Genomic DNA, 12,881 nt, shown 5'->3' with positions numbered 1-12,881 from the left:
ACACACACACACACAGACACACACACAGACACACACACACACAGTGGCAAAGGCAAAGGTGTGAAGAATTGTGATGGGTCATTTAAATGGATAAAAATGGTAGAAAAATGACTTCAAGCTTTCCTAAAGGAAATGGCAGTTCAAAAGACCATGTGCCAATGGCTTGTGAGATTCAAAGACTCTTGATGGCTACTGAAACGGGTTACAAAGCCTGATGATAGATTTCAGTGAGGAGTCCACATATACTCTTAGGTTTGTGTATCTTTTAGGAGGTATCTTTTATTGTATCTTTATTTTTCTGTCAGTTTGTGGGGCTTGAACCTTGGGCCTGGGCACTCTCCCTCAAGGCAAGCACTCTACCACTTAAGCCACTGTGCCTCTTCCAGATTTTTGCTGGTTTATTGAAGAGTCTCACAGACTTTCCTGCCCTGGCTGGCTTTGAACCGAAACCCTCAGACCTCAGCCTCAGCTAGGATTACAGTCATGAGCCATTGGCGTTCGGCTTCTTTCTTGATTTTAATATTCAGTTGGGGATTTGACATACACAAATGTCTTAGATCCTACTATAGAAAGAAAACACATGACCCTGTTAGACAATTATTCTGCAACAACCAACTTACACACCAAGGACTGGTCTACTACTCCTATAGAAATTTTATGCTTTTACCAGTTTGTTGGCACTGAACCATTTACACTGACTTATCATCTTTCCTATTAATACTTTGGTAACATCATTCTATTGCATTTTTTTCAGAGAAAGCTTCTTATAGATGTGTCAAATGGGCTGTGTCCTTTCATCATGTATTTGTCAATTTCATAACATGATGGTGTAGGAAGCTCAACTCCTCCCACCATTGGGGGCCTTCTCAGAGGTCCTTTTGAGCAGTGATATGTATGAGGGCATTTCTACTTACAATAATACACATACTATGTCCTATCCATGCAATAAAGCCAAATAAAACATATCGTCAGTGAGCATTTTCTCACAGTTGCTTTTAAATGTGAATACTCTGATGTACTCTGAGCACTGATTTCTGAACAAAGCCTTTCCCGCAGACTGCACACTTATATGGCTTATCTCTGGTGTGTTTGGTTTGATGTTTATTTAAATTTGACCTGTCCGTAAAGGCCTTCCCGCACTCAGCACACACATAAGGTTTCTCCCCTGTGTGAATTCGCTGATGCACTTGGAGCTGGGATTTCTTGGTGAAAGATTTCCTGCAGTCAGTGCATTCATAAGGTTTCTCGCCAGTGTGAATTCTGTGATGTGTAATCAACTCTGACTTCTGTTTGAACGTCTTCCCACACTCAGAACAGATGTAAGGCTTCTCTCCAGTATGGATTTTTTGGTGCTTACTGAGGTTTGACCTGCCACTAAAGGCCTTCCCACACTCAGTACACACATAGGGCTTCTCACCTGTGTGAACTGGCTGATGTACTAAGAGCTGAGACTTGGAGGTAAAGGATTTCCCACAGTTACTGCATTCGTAGGGTTTCTCTCCAGTATGGATTCTTTGATGGGTAATGAAGTTTGACTTGCGGATGAAAGCTCTCCCACATTCTGCGCATACGTAAGGTTTCTCTCCTGTGTGGATTTTCTGATGCACAATGAGTATTGATTTCTGGTTGAAGGCTTTCCCACATTCACGGCATTCATATTGTCTCTCTCCAGTATGAATTTTCTGGTGTATATTGAGGTGTGATTTCTGGGTGAAGGCTTTCCCACAGGTATTGCATATATATGGTTTCTCTCCGGTATGAATTCTCTGATGTGTAATCAAATCTGACCTCTGAGTGAAGGCTTTTCCACATTTAGAACATATATAGGACTTTTCTCCTGTGTGTGTTTTCTGATGAGTGATGAGATTTGACCTGTTGGTAAATGCCTTCCCACATATATTACATATATAGGGTTTTTCTCCTGTATGAATTCGTTTATGCACATGCAGCTGTGACCTGGAAGTAAAGAATTTCCCACACTGGCCACAGTTATAAGGTTTCTGTCCAGTATGAATTACCTGATGTGCAATCAAATGTGCCTTCTGGATGAAGGCTAACCCACACTTCATACACACATAGGATTTTTCTCCTGTGTGGATCCTCTGATGCACTGTGAGTGCTGACTTCTGAGTGAAGGCCTTTCCACACTCACCACATGCATAAGGTTTTTCTCCAGTGTGAATTCTCTGATGAATAATTAACTCAGACCTGTAGGTAAAGGCCTTCCCACAGTCAGTACAGATGGAAGACTTCTCTCTGATTGGAACTTTCTTTGGTGGAGTGAGGTTTGAAGTATTGTTGAGGACCTTCCCATATTCTGTGCATATATAAGGTTTCCCCCTTGTGTGAATCCGTTGATGTACCTGGAGCTGTGACTTGGAAACGAAGGCTTTCCCACAGTGACTACATTGGTATGGCTTTTCTCCGGTGTGAATTCTCCGGTGTGCAACCAAGTGTGTCTTCTGGATGAAGGCCTGTCCACATTCAATACATATGTAGGATCTCTCACCCGTGTGGATCTTCTGGTGCATCTTGAGTGTGGACTTTTGTGTGAATGCCTTGCCACAGTCGCTGCATACATGGTGTCTCTCTCCAGTATGAATTTTCTGATGTATACTAAGATCGGAGTGATAAGAGAAGCCTTTCCCACACTCCCTGCATTCATAGAGTTTTTCTCCAGTGTGAATCCTCTGATGTCTGAAAAGAGAAGATACTTGGAAAAAAGACTTGCCACAATCATTGCATTTATAGGGCTTCTCTCTAGTATGGTTCTTTTGATGTGCAATGAATTCTAGCTTTTGGACAAACGCCTTCCCACATTCAATACACACATAGAGTTTTTCTCCTATATGGGCTTTTATATGTACATTGAGCTGTGACTTGTGGGTGAAGATCTTTCCAAATTCGGCATAATCAAAGGATTTCTCCACCGTATGAATTTTCTGATATTGAACAGGTACTTTATAACTGAGGACTTTCCCACATTGATTATGGTCCCATAGTCTTTCTCTTGTTATAGGACACTCATACATAGTAAAGGAAGATATTTTACCATGTCCATCCATCTTTTTAGTGCTCTTTGATGCATTATTTCTATTATAACTTTGACAGTCTAGATTATGTTTCAGGTCATTCCCAAATGAGTCTTGCTGGTGGGGTCTTTGGGGAGGAGGAATACCACCATTTGGGCTAAGTGGAATTACTTTTCTAATATCTTTATCTTCATAATAACACTTTGTAGATGGTATGTTCTTGATTAAAACAATGTCTCTTAATGTTTTATTTTCCATTTGCTGGCAGCTGTCTGTCTGGTCACCACTCTGCTGCAATTCTAGAATGAAACGCAAGAAAACATCACTTGGGCTGAGAATATGGCTTAGTGGTAGAGTGCTTGCCTAGTATGCATGAAACCCTGGGTTCGATTCCTCAGTACCACATACACAGAAAAAGCCAGAAGTGGTACAGTGGCTTAAATGGTAGAGTGCTAGCCTTGAGCAAAAGAAGCTCAGGAACAGTGCCCAGGCCCTAAGTTCAAGCCCAGGACTGGCAAAAAAAAAAAAAAGAGTAGACTACAACAGGATGTTCTTTCATGAGGCAGAATGACATAAGTTCTAGAATCCTTCTAGAATCCAAAACGCCAAGGAAGAAGACAGAAAGGACAAGGTCTTCCAAATAGAAGACATTTCTTTGAGCCAGAGCTCCACTTCCTAAAAGACATTTCTATATCTGAGAACCCATTATCAAAAGCCCCAAAGGAAAAACAAAATAGGCCATTTTAGGAGAGGCTTTATTTATTTATTTTGATCAGTTGTGGTTCTTGAAGGTTAGTGCACTATCATTTTGAACTACAGTGCCACTTCCAGTTTTCTGGTGGTTACTTGGAGATGAGTCTCACAAACTTTCCTGTCCTGCCTGGCTTTGAACTGTGATTCTCAGATCTCAGCCTCCTTAGTAGAATTACAGGGATGAGCTACCAGTGTCCAGCAAGAAGAGGTATTTGGGTTTTTTGCCAGTCATGAGGCTTGGATTCTCAGGGCCTGGGCCGTGTTCCTAAGTCTTTTTGTGCTCATGGTTAGTGCTTTTCCAAATGAGCCACAGCTTCACATCCCCCTTTTTCTGAGTAGTTTATTGGAGATAAAAGTCTCACTGACTTTCCAGGCTGGACTGGTCTTAAACCATGATCCCCAGGCACAAGTCATCAGTGCCCAGCCAGAACAGACATTTTAACATCACTTCAAAGGTACCAAGTTTTCTCAAGATAGCTGAGATATCTTCTCATTTTGCTTCCTTATCTTTCATCTACCTGCAGTTCACTCACCTGGGCAATTCTGATGTGGGCTTTCACCCTGCAATGCCCATGGCTCCTTTCTTTGGTCCACCATGAAAACCTCTGGCTCAGGAACTTGGTACCCTGTTCACAGGAAATGATAAAGGACTAGGTCCAGCTAATCATGTTGCAGATCCCAATCAATAATGTTTTGGTGCTTAATTTTTTAAAAAAAAGTAACATATCTCTCTAAGAACCAAGTGACATTAAGAGTGCCCCAAGGAGATAAAGAATCCTGGACAATCAACAACCGACTGGGGCTGGGAATATAGCTCAGTGGTAGAGTGCTTGCCTAGCATGCATGAAGCCCTGGGTTCAACTCCTCAGTACCACATAAACCAAAAAAGCTAGCAGTGGCTCTGTAGCTCAAGTGGTAGAGTGCTAGCCTTGAGCAAAAGCAGCTCAGGGACAGTGCCCAGGCCTTAGTTCAAGCCCCATGAATGGCCAAAAAAAAAAGAATCAAGGACAAAACCATTACAAGTTTAAGATGTCTCATGCACTCAATCAATTGAAAATGGAAACACATGGAGGCCTCCTTTCAGATACCAGCAAAGCAGTGCTTACCCACGGAAAGCAAGTGGCTGTAAGTCTCCTGCATCACATCCCGGTAGAGGTTCCTCTGAGCAGGCTCTAGGTGCTGCCATTCCTCTCTGCTGAAATCTATAGTCACATCCCTTAAGGACACAGATCCCTGGAAGGGCAAATTACTATTTAACATAGCTTTGGGAGGATAGAAAAAACAACAGTAGGGGCTGGGAAGGTGGCTCAGTGGTAGAGCACTTGCCTTGCAAGCCTGAGGCCCTGGGTTCGACTCCTCAGCACCACATAATCAAAATGAAAAAGCTGGAAGTGGCGCTCAAGAGGTAGAGCGCTAGCCTTGAGCTGAAGAGCTGAGGGACAGCGCCCAGGCCCAGAGTTCAGGCCCCACGCCCAGACCCCCCCCCAAAAAAAAAAAAAACCAACAGTAAGGAATACAGAAAACTGGTTTTATTATTGTCTTTGATTTAACTCTTCTTTTGTTTTTATTTTTATTTTCTGGGCCAGTTCTGGCTTTTTGGTGATTAACTGGACTTTCCTGCCCAGGCTGGCTTTGAACCTCAAACCTCAGATCTCAGCCTTCTGAGTAGCTAGGAGATAGGTGTGAGCCACTGATGGCTGGCCCAACTCTTCTTTTAGAAAGCTTACCCTGCTGGGAACATGGCTTAGTGGTAGAGTGCTCGCCTACCATGTACGATGACCAGGGTTTGATTCCTCAGTTCCACATCAACAGAAAAAGCCAGAAGTGGAGCCTTGGCTCAAGTGGTAGAGTGCTAACCTTGAGCAAAAGAAGCTCAAGGATAGTGCCGGGGCCCAGAGTTCAAGGCCCAGGCAGGACTGGCCAAAAAAATAAATAAAGCTCACCCCAGGACTGGGAATGTGGCTTAGAGGGAGAGTGCTTGCTAGCATGTATGAAGTCCTGAATTCCATTTCTCAGTACCACATAAACAGAAAAAGCTGGAAGTAGCACTATGGCTCAAGTGGTAGAGCGCTAGCCATGAGCAAAAGAAGCTCAGGGACAGTGTCCAGACCCTGAGTTCAAGCCGCAGGATGGCAAAAAAAAAAAAAAAAGGTTCACCCCTGGAGCATAATGTTAGCAAGATGGCTGAAAAGAAACTAATACCCACCAGCAAAAACAGTCAAAACGACAAACAACTTGTAGACAACAGAGAAAGCGAAGCCTCACTGTGAGCAGCTCAAAACTAGGAGAGATTTGTCCCTCGAGAGAAGATAATTGAGAAGACTTTAGCAACCATCATCATATTGCATACCTGTCCTTAATGCAGGGGAGACTGCAGTCCTATGGTGGGAAGCTGAGAAGCTCAGCTAACAGAGTCACCTAGAGTCCACACACCTCTGCTCTCCCCAAGCAAGGACCCTGACCATATTACTTTGTGTGTGTATGTTGGTTCTGGGGCCACCAGGCAGAGATGGTAGTTAAGTGCCAAAAAGGTTCTTAAGATGAAAAGGTACCCCTCCTCACCACTGTGGTATGATATACTCAACAAGATGGTGTAGGGGCTGGGAAGGTGGCTCAATGGTAGAGTGTTTGCCTTGCATGCATGAGGCCCTGGGTTCAATTCCTCAGCACCACATAAGCAGAAAAAGCCAGAAGTGATGCTGTGGTTCAAGTGGTAGAGTGATAGCCTTGAGCTTCTGAAGAGTTGAGGGACAGCACCCAGGCCCAGAGTTCAAGCACCACGACCGACCAAAAAAAACGAAGATGGTATAGTGCAGCATCCATGTGGGCAGCAGTGGGCAGGCCACTATTGTGTCTAGACATCTATCCTGCAATTCTAAACTTATTTACATGAGCCACCTGTGATGACACAGGTCTATATTCCATCTACTAGGGTGACTAAGGTAGAAAGATTGCTTGCCTCCAGCCTGGGGCTTGATGACAGTCTAGGTGACACAGCAAGGTGCAGTCTCTAAAAGGAAATTATTCTGCATGAGATAAATGATTTTTTTGGGGGGGTCCGGTCATGGGGCCTGAACTCTGGGCCTGGGCGCTGTCCCTCAGCTCTTTAGCTCACGGCTAGCACTCTACCACTTAAGGCACAGCACCACTTCCGGCTTTTTTCTTTTTGCTTATGTGGTGCTGAGGAATTGAACCCAGGGCCTCATGCATGCAAGGCAAGCGCTCTACCACTGAGCTACCTTCCAGCCCATGAGATAAATGATTTTTATTTTGTGTATTTTTCTCCTTTTTCCTTCTCTTAGTATTGAGGATTACAAAAAGGTCTTCCTATTTGCTAAGCAAGCAGACTACTTCATGCCCTATCTCATTTAGTAGAAATTTTTTTGGGTTTTGTTGTTGTTTTTTTTTGGTTGGTTGTAAATCTTGAACTCTGGACCTGAGCACTGTCCCTGAGCTCTTCAGCTCAAAGCAAGCACTCTACCACTTAAGCCACAGTTACGTCCAGTTTTCTGGTGGTTAATTGAAGATAAGAGTCTCTTGGTCTTTCCTACCTGATCTGGCTTTGAACCGAGATCCTCAGATCTCAACCTCTTGAGTAGCTAGGATTACAGGCATGAGCCTGGTCTTGAGCTTTCTAAAGTCTGGAAGAACTCCAACCATGATTCTTCTAACTGCCTCCTGAGTAGCTAGGAATACGTATGTGGGCCACCACACAAGCTTATTTGTGACATACAGCCTTTCTGACTTGCCTAGGCTGGCCTCAAATTGTGATCCTCCTCTCTGCTTCTACATAGCTAATAGAGGTGTGCATCACCAGGCCAGGTTAAAACTCTCAATACATTGTTTCCTTAAAAATAGTATGTCTTGGGGCTTAGTGGTAGAGTGCTTGCCTAGCATGCTTGAAGCCCTGGGTTTGATTCCTCAGTACCATATAAACAGAAAAGGCTGGAAATGGCACTGTGGCTCAAGTAGTAGAGTGCTAGCCTTGAGCAAAAAGCAGCTCAGGGACAGTGCCCAGGCCCTGAGTTCAAGTCCCAGGACTGGGCAAAAAATGTGTGTGTGTTTTGTTTTTGCTGGTCCTTTTTTTGTTGTTGTTGTTTTTTTTTGCCGGTTCTGGGGCTTGAACTAAGGGCCTAAGCATTGTCCCTAAACTTCTTTTTGCTCAAGGCTAATGATCTACCATTTGAGCCACAGTGCCACTTCAGGCTTTATGAGTAGTTTATTGGAGATTAGAGTCTTTACAGACTTTCCTGCCAAGGCTGGCTTCAAACCACAATCCTCATAGGCTTGAGTCACAGAGACCTAGCTCTGATATATATTTTCCTGGACAAAGTATCAAGGGGGAGGGAGAGAGAGAGAGAGAGAGAGAGAGAGTGAACTTAGGATCTTGTGTTTTTTGTTGTTTACTCAAGGCTAGCACTTGCACCACACCTCCAACTCTGGCTTTTTGCTGATTAACTGGAGATAAGACTCTCTTGGACTTTTCTGTTCAGGCTGACTTCCAACTGTAATCCTTAGATCCTAAGATTATAAGCATAAGCCATCATCACCTGGTTAGGATGTTTTGATCTACTCTCTTCCCTTTTTTTTTTTTTTTTTAGGTAGGATCTCACTACACAGCCCAGCCTCTGAAGTTCTGGGACCCTATGAGAATGCCACCATATCAGCTTATTTGCATCTATTCATAAAGTAAGTAAATACCTTTGTTTTTTTTTTTGTTTTTTCTGTCCTGACCTTGAACTCTAGATCTGGGCTCTCTCCCTGAGCTTCTTTTTTGCTGAAGACTAGCACTGTACCACTTGAGCCACCGCGCCACTTCCAGCTTTTTCTGTATATGTGGTACTAAGAAATCGAACTCAGGGCTTCATGCATGCTAGAAAAGCACTCTACCACTAAGCCACGATCTCAGCCAAGAATACTTTTAGATGCTACCTTTTATCTATAATTTGGTACCCAAAGGAGCAGGCTAAAGAATATGGCTGCTTCCTGTGCTCCCCTAACAGATTAAAGATACCCTATCTGGGAGGAATCACTAAGCCCAAGATTTCTCCTCCTTACCTCACATGAGCTCCCATAATCCTCTGGAACAAGGATTGTAGATTTCTGGAATGAAGTTTTATTACTTGGCATAGTCACAGGGTTTTCAGCCCTTTTTCTCTTAAGTCGATTAAAGCTTAGTGGTCCTCCATGAATTTAGGTTGGCCTGGATTCTGGCAGGACATATGGTTCAGAAGACTCCCAGAGATACCAAGAAACCTGGAAAGAACAAGCCTTACAGTCATCACTCAATATCCACCACTTACACACTCCTGGGTATGTGGGTATGGTCCCTGAGCTACAAACTGCAAAGCAATGTGTCTCAAATTTGAACACATTTGCTGCTTACGGGTGGCTTACACCTGTAATCCTAGCTACTCAGGAGGCTGAGATCTGAAAATCATGGTTCAAAGCCAACCCAGGCAGGAAAATCCGTGAGACTCATCTCTAACCACCAGAAAACCAGAAGTGGCGCTATGGTTCAAATGGTAGAGCACTCACCTTGAACTGGGACAGCGTGTAGGCCCAGAGTTCAAGCCCATGACCAACAAAAACAAACAAATATCTTGTATACAGTCAAATCATCTCGAGGGCATGTTCACACAGTTTAAATATTCTCAACTTCACCCTCACAATTTCTGACTTAGGCTGCCTTAGGTAGGGCTCAAGAATTTTCACTTCAAACTAGTATCCAAATTATGCTGAAAATGTTACTTCTGGGACTACACTAAAGCAGCAGTGCTTTGGAGATTAAATATTGTGACAGGCAGAAATGATGGTGAAATATGAGGGAAAGCATGAGACCTGAAGTAACATTATGGCATATTTGCATTATGTTTCTTCTGATTTAAAACTATAAAAATATAAAATTACCTTAGTTTTAGTTTCAAAACATGAGGATGAAATGTCTTTTTCTTTCTTGTGGGCTTTGTTTTGTAGGACAGGATCTTACTATGTAGCCTAAACTGGTCACAAACTTGTAATTCTCCTGACTACCTCTCACTTTTGGGACTACAGATGTGTTCCACCATGCCCTGCTGAAAATGCCGTCTATCAGATATGAAAATTAAATGACATGCTTATAAAGTAGCCATCACCTCCTTGGCACACAAAAGCATGCAACTTACCATTAGCAATTACCATCCATTATCAAATACTAAAACAAGTAAAACAATAAACATATGAGACAATATTGAGCCATAGCTATGACACTGTGTAAATAAGTCCAAGTATGTACAAGGCATGTATTGCCCAAAGGGTGATGATACTGGATCCACCACCACATAGTATTCAGTAGACAAATTCTAGGAGGAAAATTCCAGAGGAATTACAAACATTTAAAAATACATTCTTTTGGGGGCTAGGAAGGTGGCTCAGTGGTAGAGTGCTTGCCTTGCATGCATGAGACCCTGGGTTCGATTCCTCAGCACCACATAAGCAAAAAAAGCCAGAAGTGGCGCTGTGGCTCAAGTGGTAGAGTGCTAACCTTGAGCTGAAGAGCTGAGGGACAGCGCCCAGACCCAGAGTTCAGGCCCCATGACTGGACCCCCCCAAAAAAAAAATACATTCTTTTGCTGGGCATCAGTGGCTCACACCATAATCCTAGCTACTAGGAGGCTGAGATTTGAGGACTCAGTCCAAGTCAGCCTAGGCAAGTCCATGAGATTCATCTCTATTTAACCACCAAGAGATTGGAAGTGGAACTGTTGCTCAAGTGGTAAAGTGCTACCTCTGAACAAAAGAACTCAAGGACAGCACCAAGGCTCTAAGCTGAAGCTGCAGGATTGACACAATTAAAAAACAAACAAAAACCCCAGTGTTGTGTATACATACCAACAAAGAGAGGAGAGATTGATGCATAAAACAAGCAAACTTAAATGACAATTATACCTTTATAGCAAGTAAATGTAATTTTCCCCCAGAATTAAAAACTTTAAAAAGCAATACTATCTAAATGCTGGAAGGCATTTGGGAAAATTGTGTGGGTTTTTTTTTTAATGATAAAAGCTTGATTTGCTATCATATCCTCTGAGCTATTTAATCATATATATTATTTTTAAAAATATTGTGGCTGGAGCTGGGAAGTTGGCTCAGTGGTAGAGTGCTTGCCTTGCATGCCTGAGGCCCTGGGTTCAATTCCTCAGTACCACATAAGCAAAAAGAAGAAAAAAGCCGGAAGTGGCACTGTGGCTCAAGTGGTAGAGCGCTAGCCTCCAGCTGAAGAGCTGAGGGATAGCACCCAGGCCCAGAGTTCAGGCCCCATGACCGGACCCAAAAAAAAAAAAAATATTGTGGCTGGATGACTGGAATCCTAGCTACTCAGGAGGCTAAGATCTGAGAATCACAGTTCAAACAACCTGGGTAGGAAAGTGTGAGACTTTTATCTCCAATTAACCACCAGAAAATCAGAAGTGGCGCTGTGGCTCAAAGTGGTAAAGCACTAGCCTTGATCAAAGAGCTCAGGGGCAATGCACAGGCCCCTGGAGTTCAAGCCCCATGACTGACAAAATAAAAATAAAATACACAGGTGTTCCAAACATACTTTCAAATATATAAGACAGAAAGCAGAAGAAAGGACAGATGGAGCTGCTGGGCACTGGTGGCTCACACATATATAATCCTAGCTACTCGGGAGGCTGAGATCCGAGGATCGCATTTCAAAGCCAAAAAAGCTCAGGGACATCTCTGGCCTCAAGCCCACGACTGCCAAAATTTTTTTTAAAAAGTAAAAGATAGAAAGACATCTCTCCAATGAGTTTATCTAATGTAATCTTGTAATTAAACAAAATACTAAGGAGATGTGTGTGTGTGTGTGTGTGTGTGTGTAGAGAGCAATACAATTGGTTTCGTTATAGGACACACTTTCTATGTAACAGACGTGACGGAAGCGACCAGGACATAAGCCATAAAGCTTTTTAACTCAAAATTTTATCCAGACATATTTGAAACAGAAAAAGCACTTCGAAATAACTCTTGACTCAAAGAAAAAAAAACTTTTAAAAATGAAAGTCACATTTCAGCAACAAAGAAAATACTACACACCCAAGGTAGAGAATCGTTAACGCTACAGGCGGCTAAAAACTACTGAACTTTCAAGTAAGGTTAGAAAACGAACAGATCACAGACACACACCCCATACTGACCCCCAAATCAGCGTCTCATCTCCAAGATCCTGGAGCCAGAAGAGAACCTCGTCAATGACAACCATCGACGGCCGCCGCGGCCGCCGCCCATCGCCGAACCTCAAGTCCGGCGCTCGTTCTATATCCCCACACAGTACGGACGCAGCAGAAGCTCTAATCGCGACCAGCCGCAGTCATCCAAGAATTCTCAGCATTAAAACGCAGACGTGAGGCAAAGGGTAGCTGCAAACCGCTCGGGAAGGTCACTTCCGGTGCGACTTCTGAAACGTCCCCTCGGAGAGGGTGGAGCTTGTTTGTACTGCGCACGCTCGCGGCTGCTGTGGCAACGCCGCCGAGCCTTTGCGAAGGTTCCAGTTTCCATTGTGGTTGACATGGCGGCCGCCACAGATCTTCCTCCTGGGGGCCGCCATCTTGGATTCTTATACATTCCATACAAGGAATACTGTGTGTCCCGCCAACGGTAAGAAAGCTGCTTCCGGCCAAATTTTACAAGGAAATGAGGATTTGTGAAGTAGACTGAGCAGGATTCCACCCGCGAGAAAGCAAGCATGGCGCAGGGCGTCTGGAACGTTGTTATACATAAAAATGATAACCGCCGCTGGGCACTGGTGGCCCATGCCTGAAATCCCGGCTACTCTGGAGGCTGAGCTCCGAGGATGGCGGTTCAAAAACAGCCGGGGCAGGGACATCCGTGAGACTCCAAATAACCACCAGAAGCCTGGAAGTGGAGTGCCAGCCAATGATAAAGCACTTGATTAGTATAAGAGAGTAGGTATTCAACTGCAAGCACCACTATACAAACGGTTGAGCTGTAGATGTGATGATTCCCTCCCCAAAAGAATATAAAATGTGAAATTAGAAACAGAACAAAATTCTCGCTCATTAAGAATAGGGTCGGGGCTGGGAAGGTGGCTCA

The 12,881-nt window shown here is 43.7% G+C and overlaps 2 protein-coding genes across 2 annotated transcripts in view; one reads left to right on the top strand and one right to left on the bottom strand.

Annotated features, from left to right (window-relative positions):
- The window catches only part of LOC105993128 (zinc finger protein 208-like), an 81,049-nt gene extending 68,873 nt beyond the window's left edge, over window positions 1-12,176 (bottom strand). The window contains 5 exon segments of the mRNA XM_013026289.1: window positions 988-3,331; window positions 4,319-4,411; window positions 4,892-5,018; window positions 8,844-9,041; window positions 11,966-12,176. Coding sequence (XP_012881743.1) covers window positions 988-3,331; window positions 4,319-4,411; window positions 4,892-5,018; window positions 8,844-8,915 — 2,636 coding nt within the window. The 5' untranslated portion in view covers window positions 8,916-9,041; window positions 11,966-12,176.
- LOC105993075 (zinc finger protein 790-like) overlaps window positions 1-12,881 on the top strand; it is a 65,584-nt gene that overhangs the window by 35,069 nt on the left and 17,634 nt on the right. The window lies entirely within an intron of this gene.

Source organism: Dipodomys ordii, unplaced genomic scaffold (assembly GCF_000151885.1).
Source record: "Dipodomys ordii isolate 6190 unplaced genomic scaffold, Dord_2.0 Scaffold92, whole genome shotgun sequence".
Taxonomy (NCBI): domain Eukaryota; kingdom Metazoa; phylum Chordata; class Mammalia; order Rodentia; family Heteromyidae; genus Dipodomys; species Dipodomys ordii.
The sequence above is the reverse complement of the archived record's forward strand: the minus strand, read 5'-3'. Positions and strand labels throughout refer to the sequence as shown.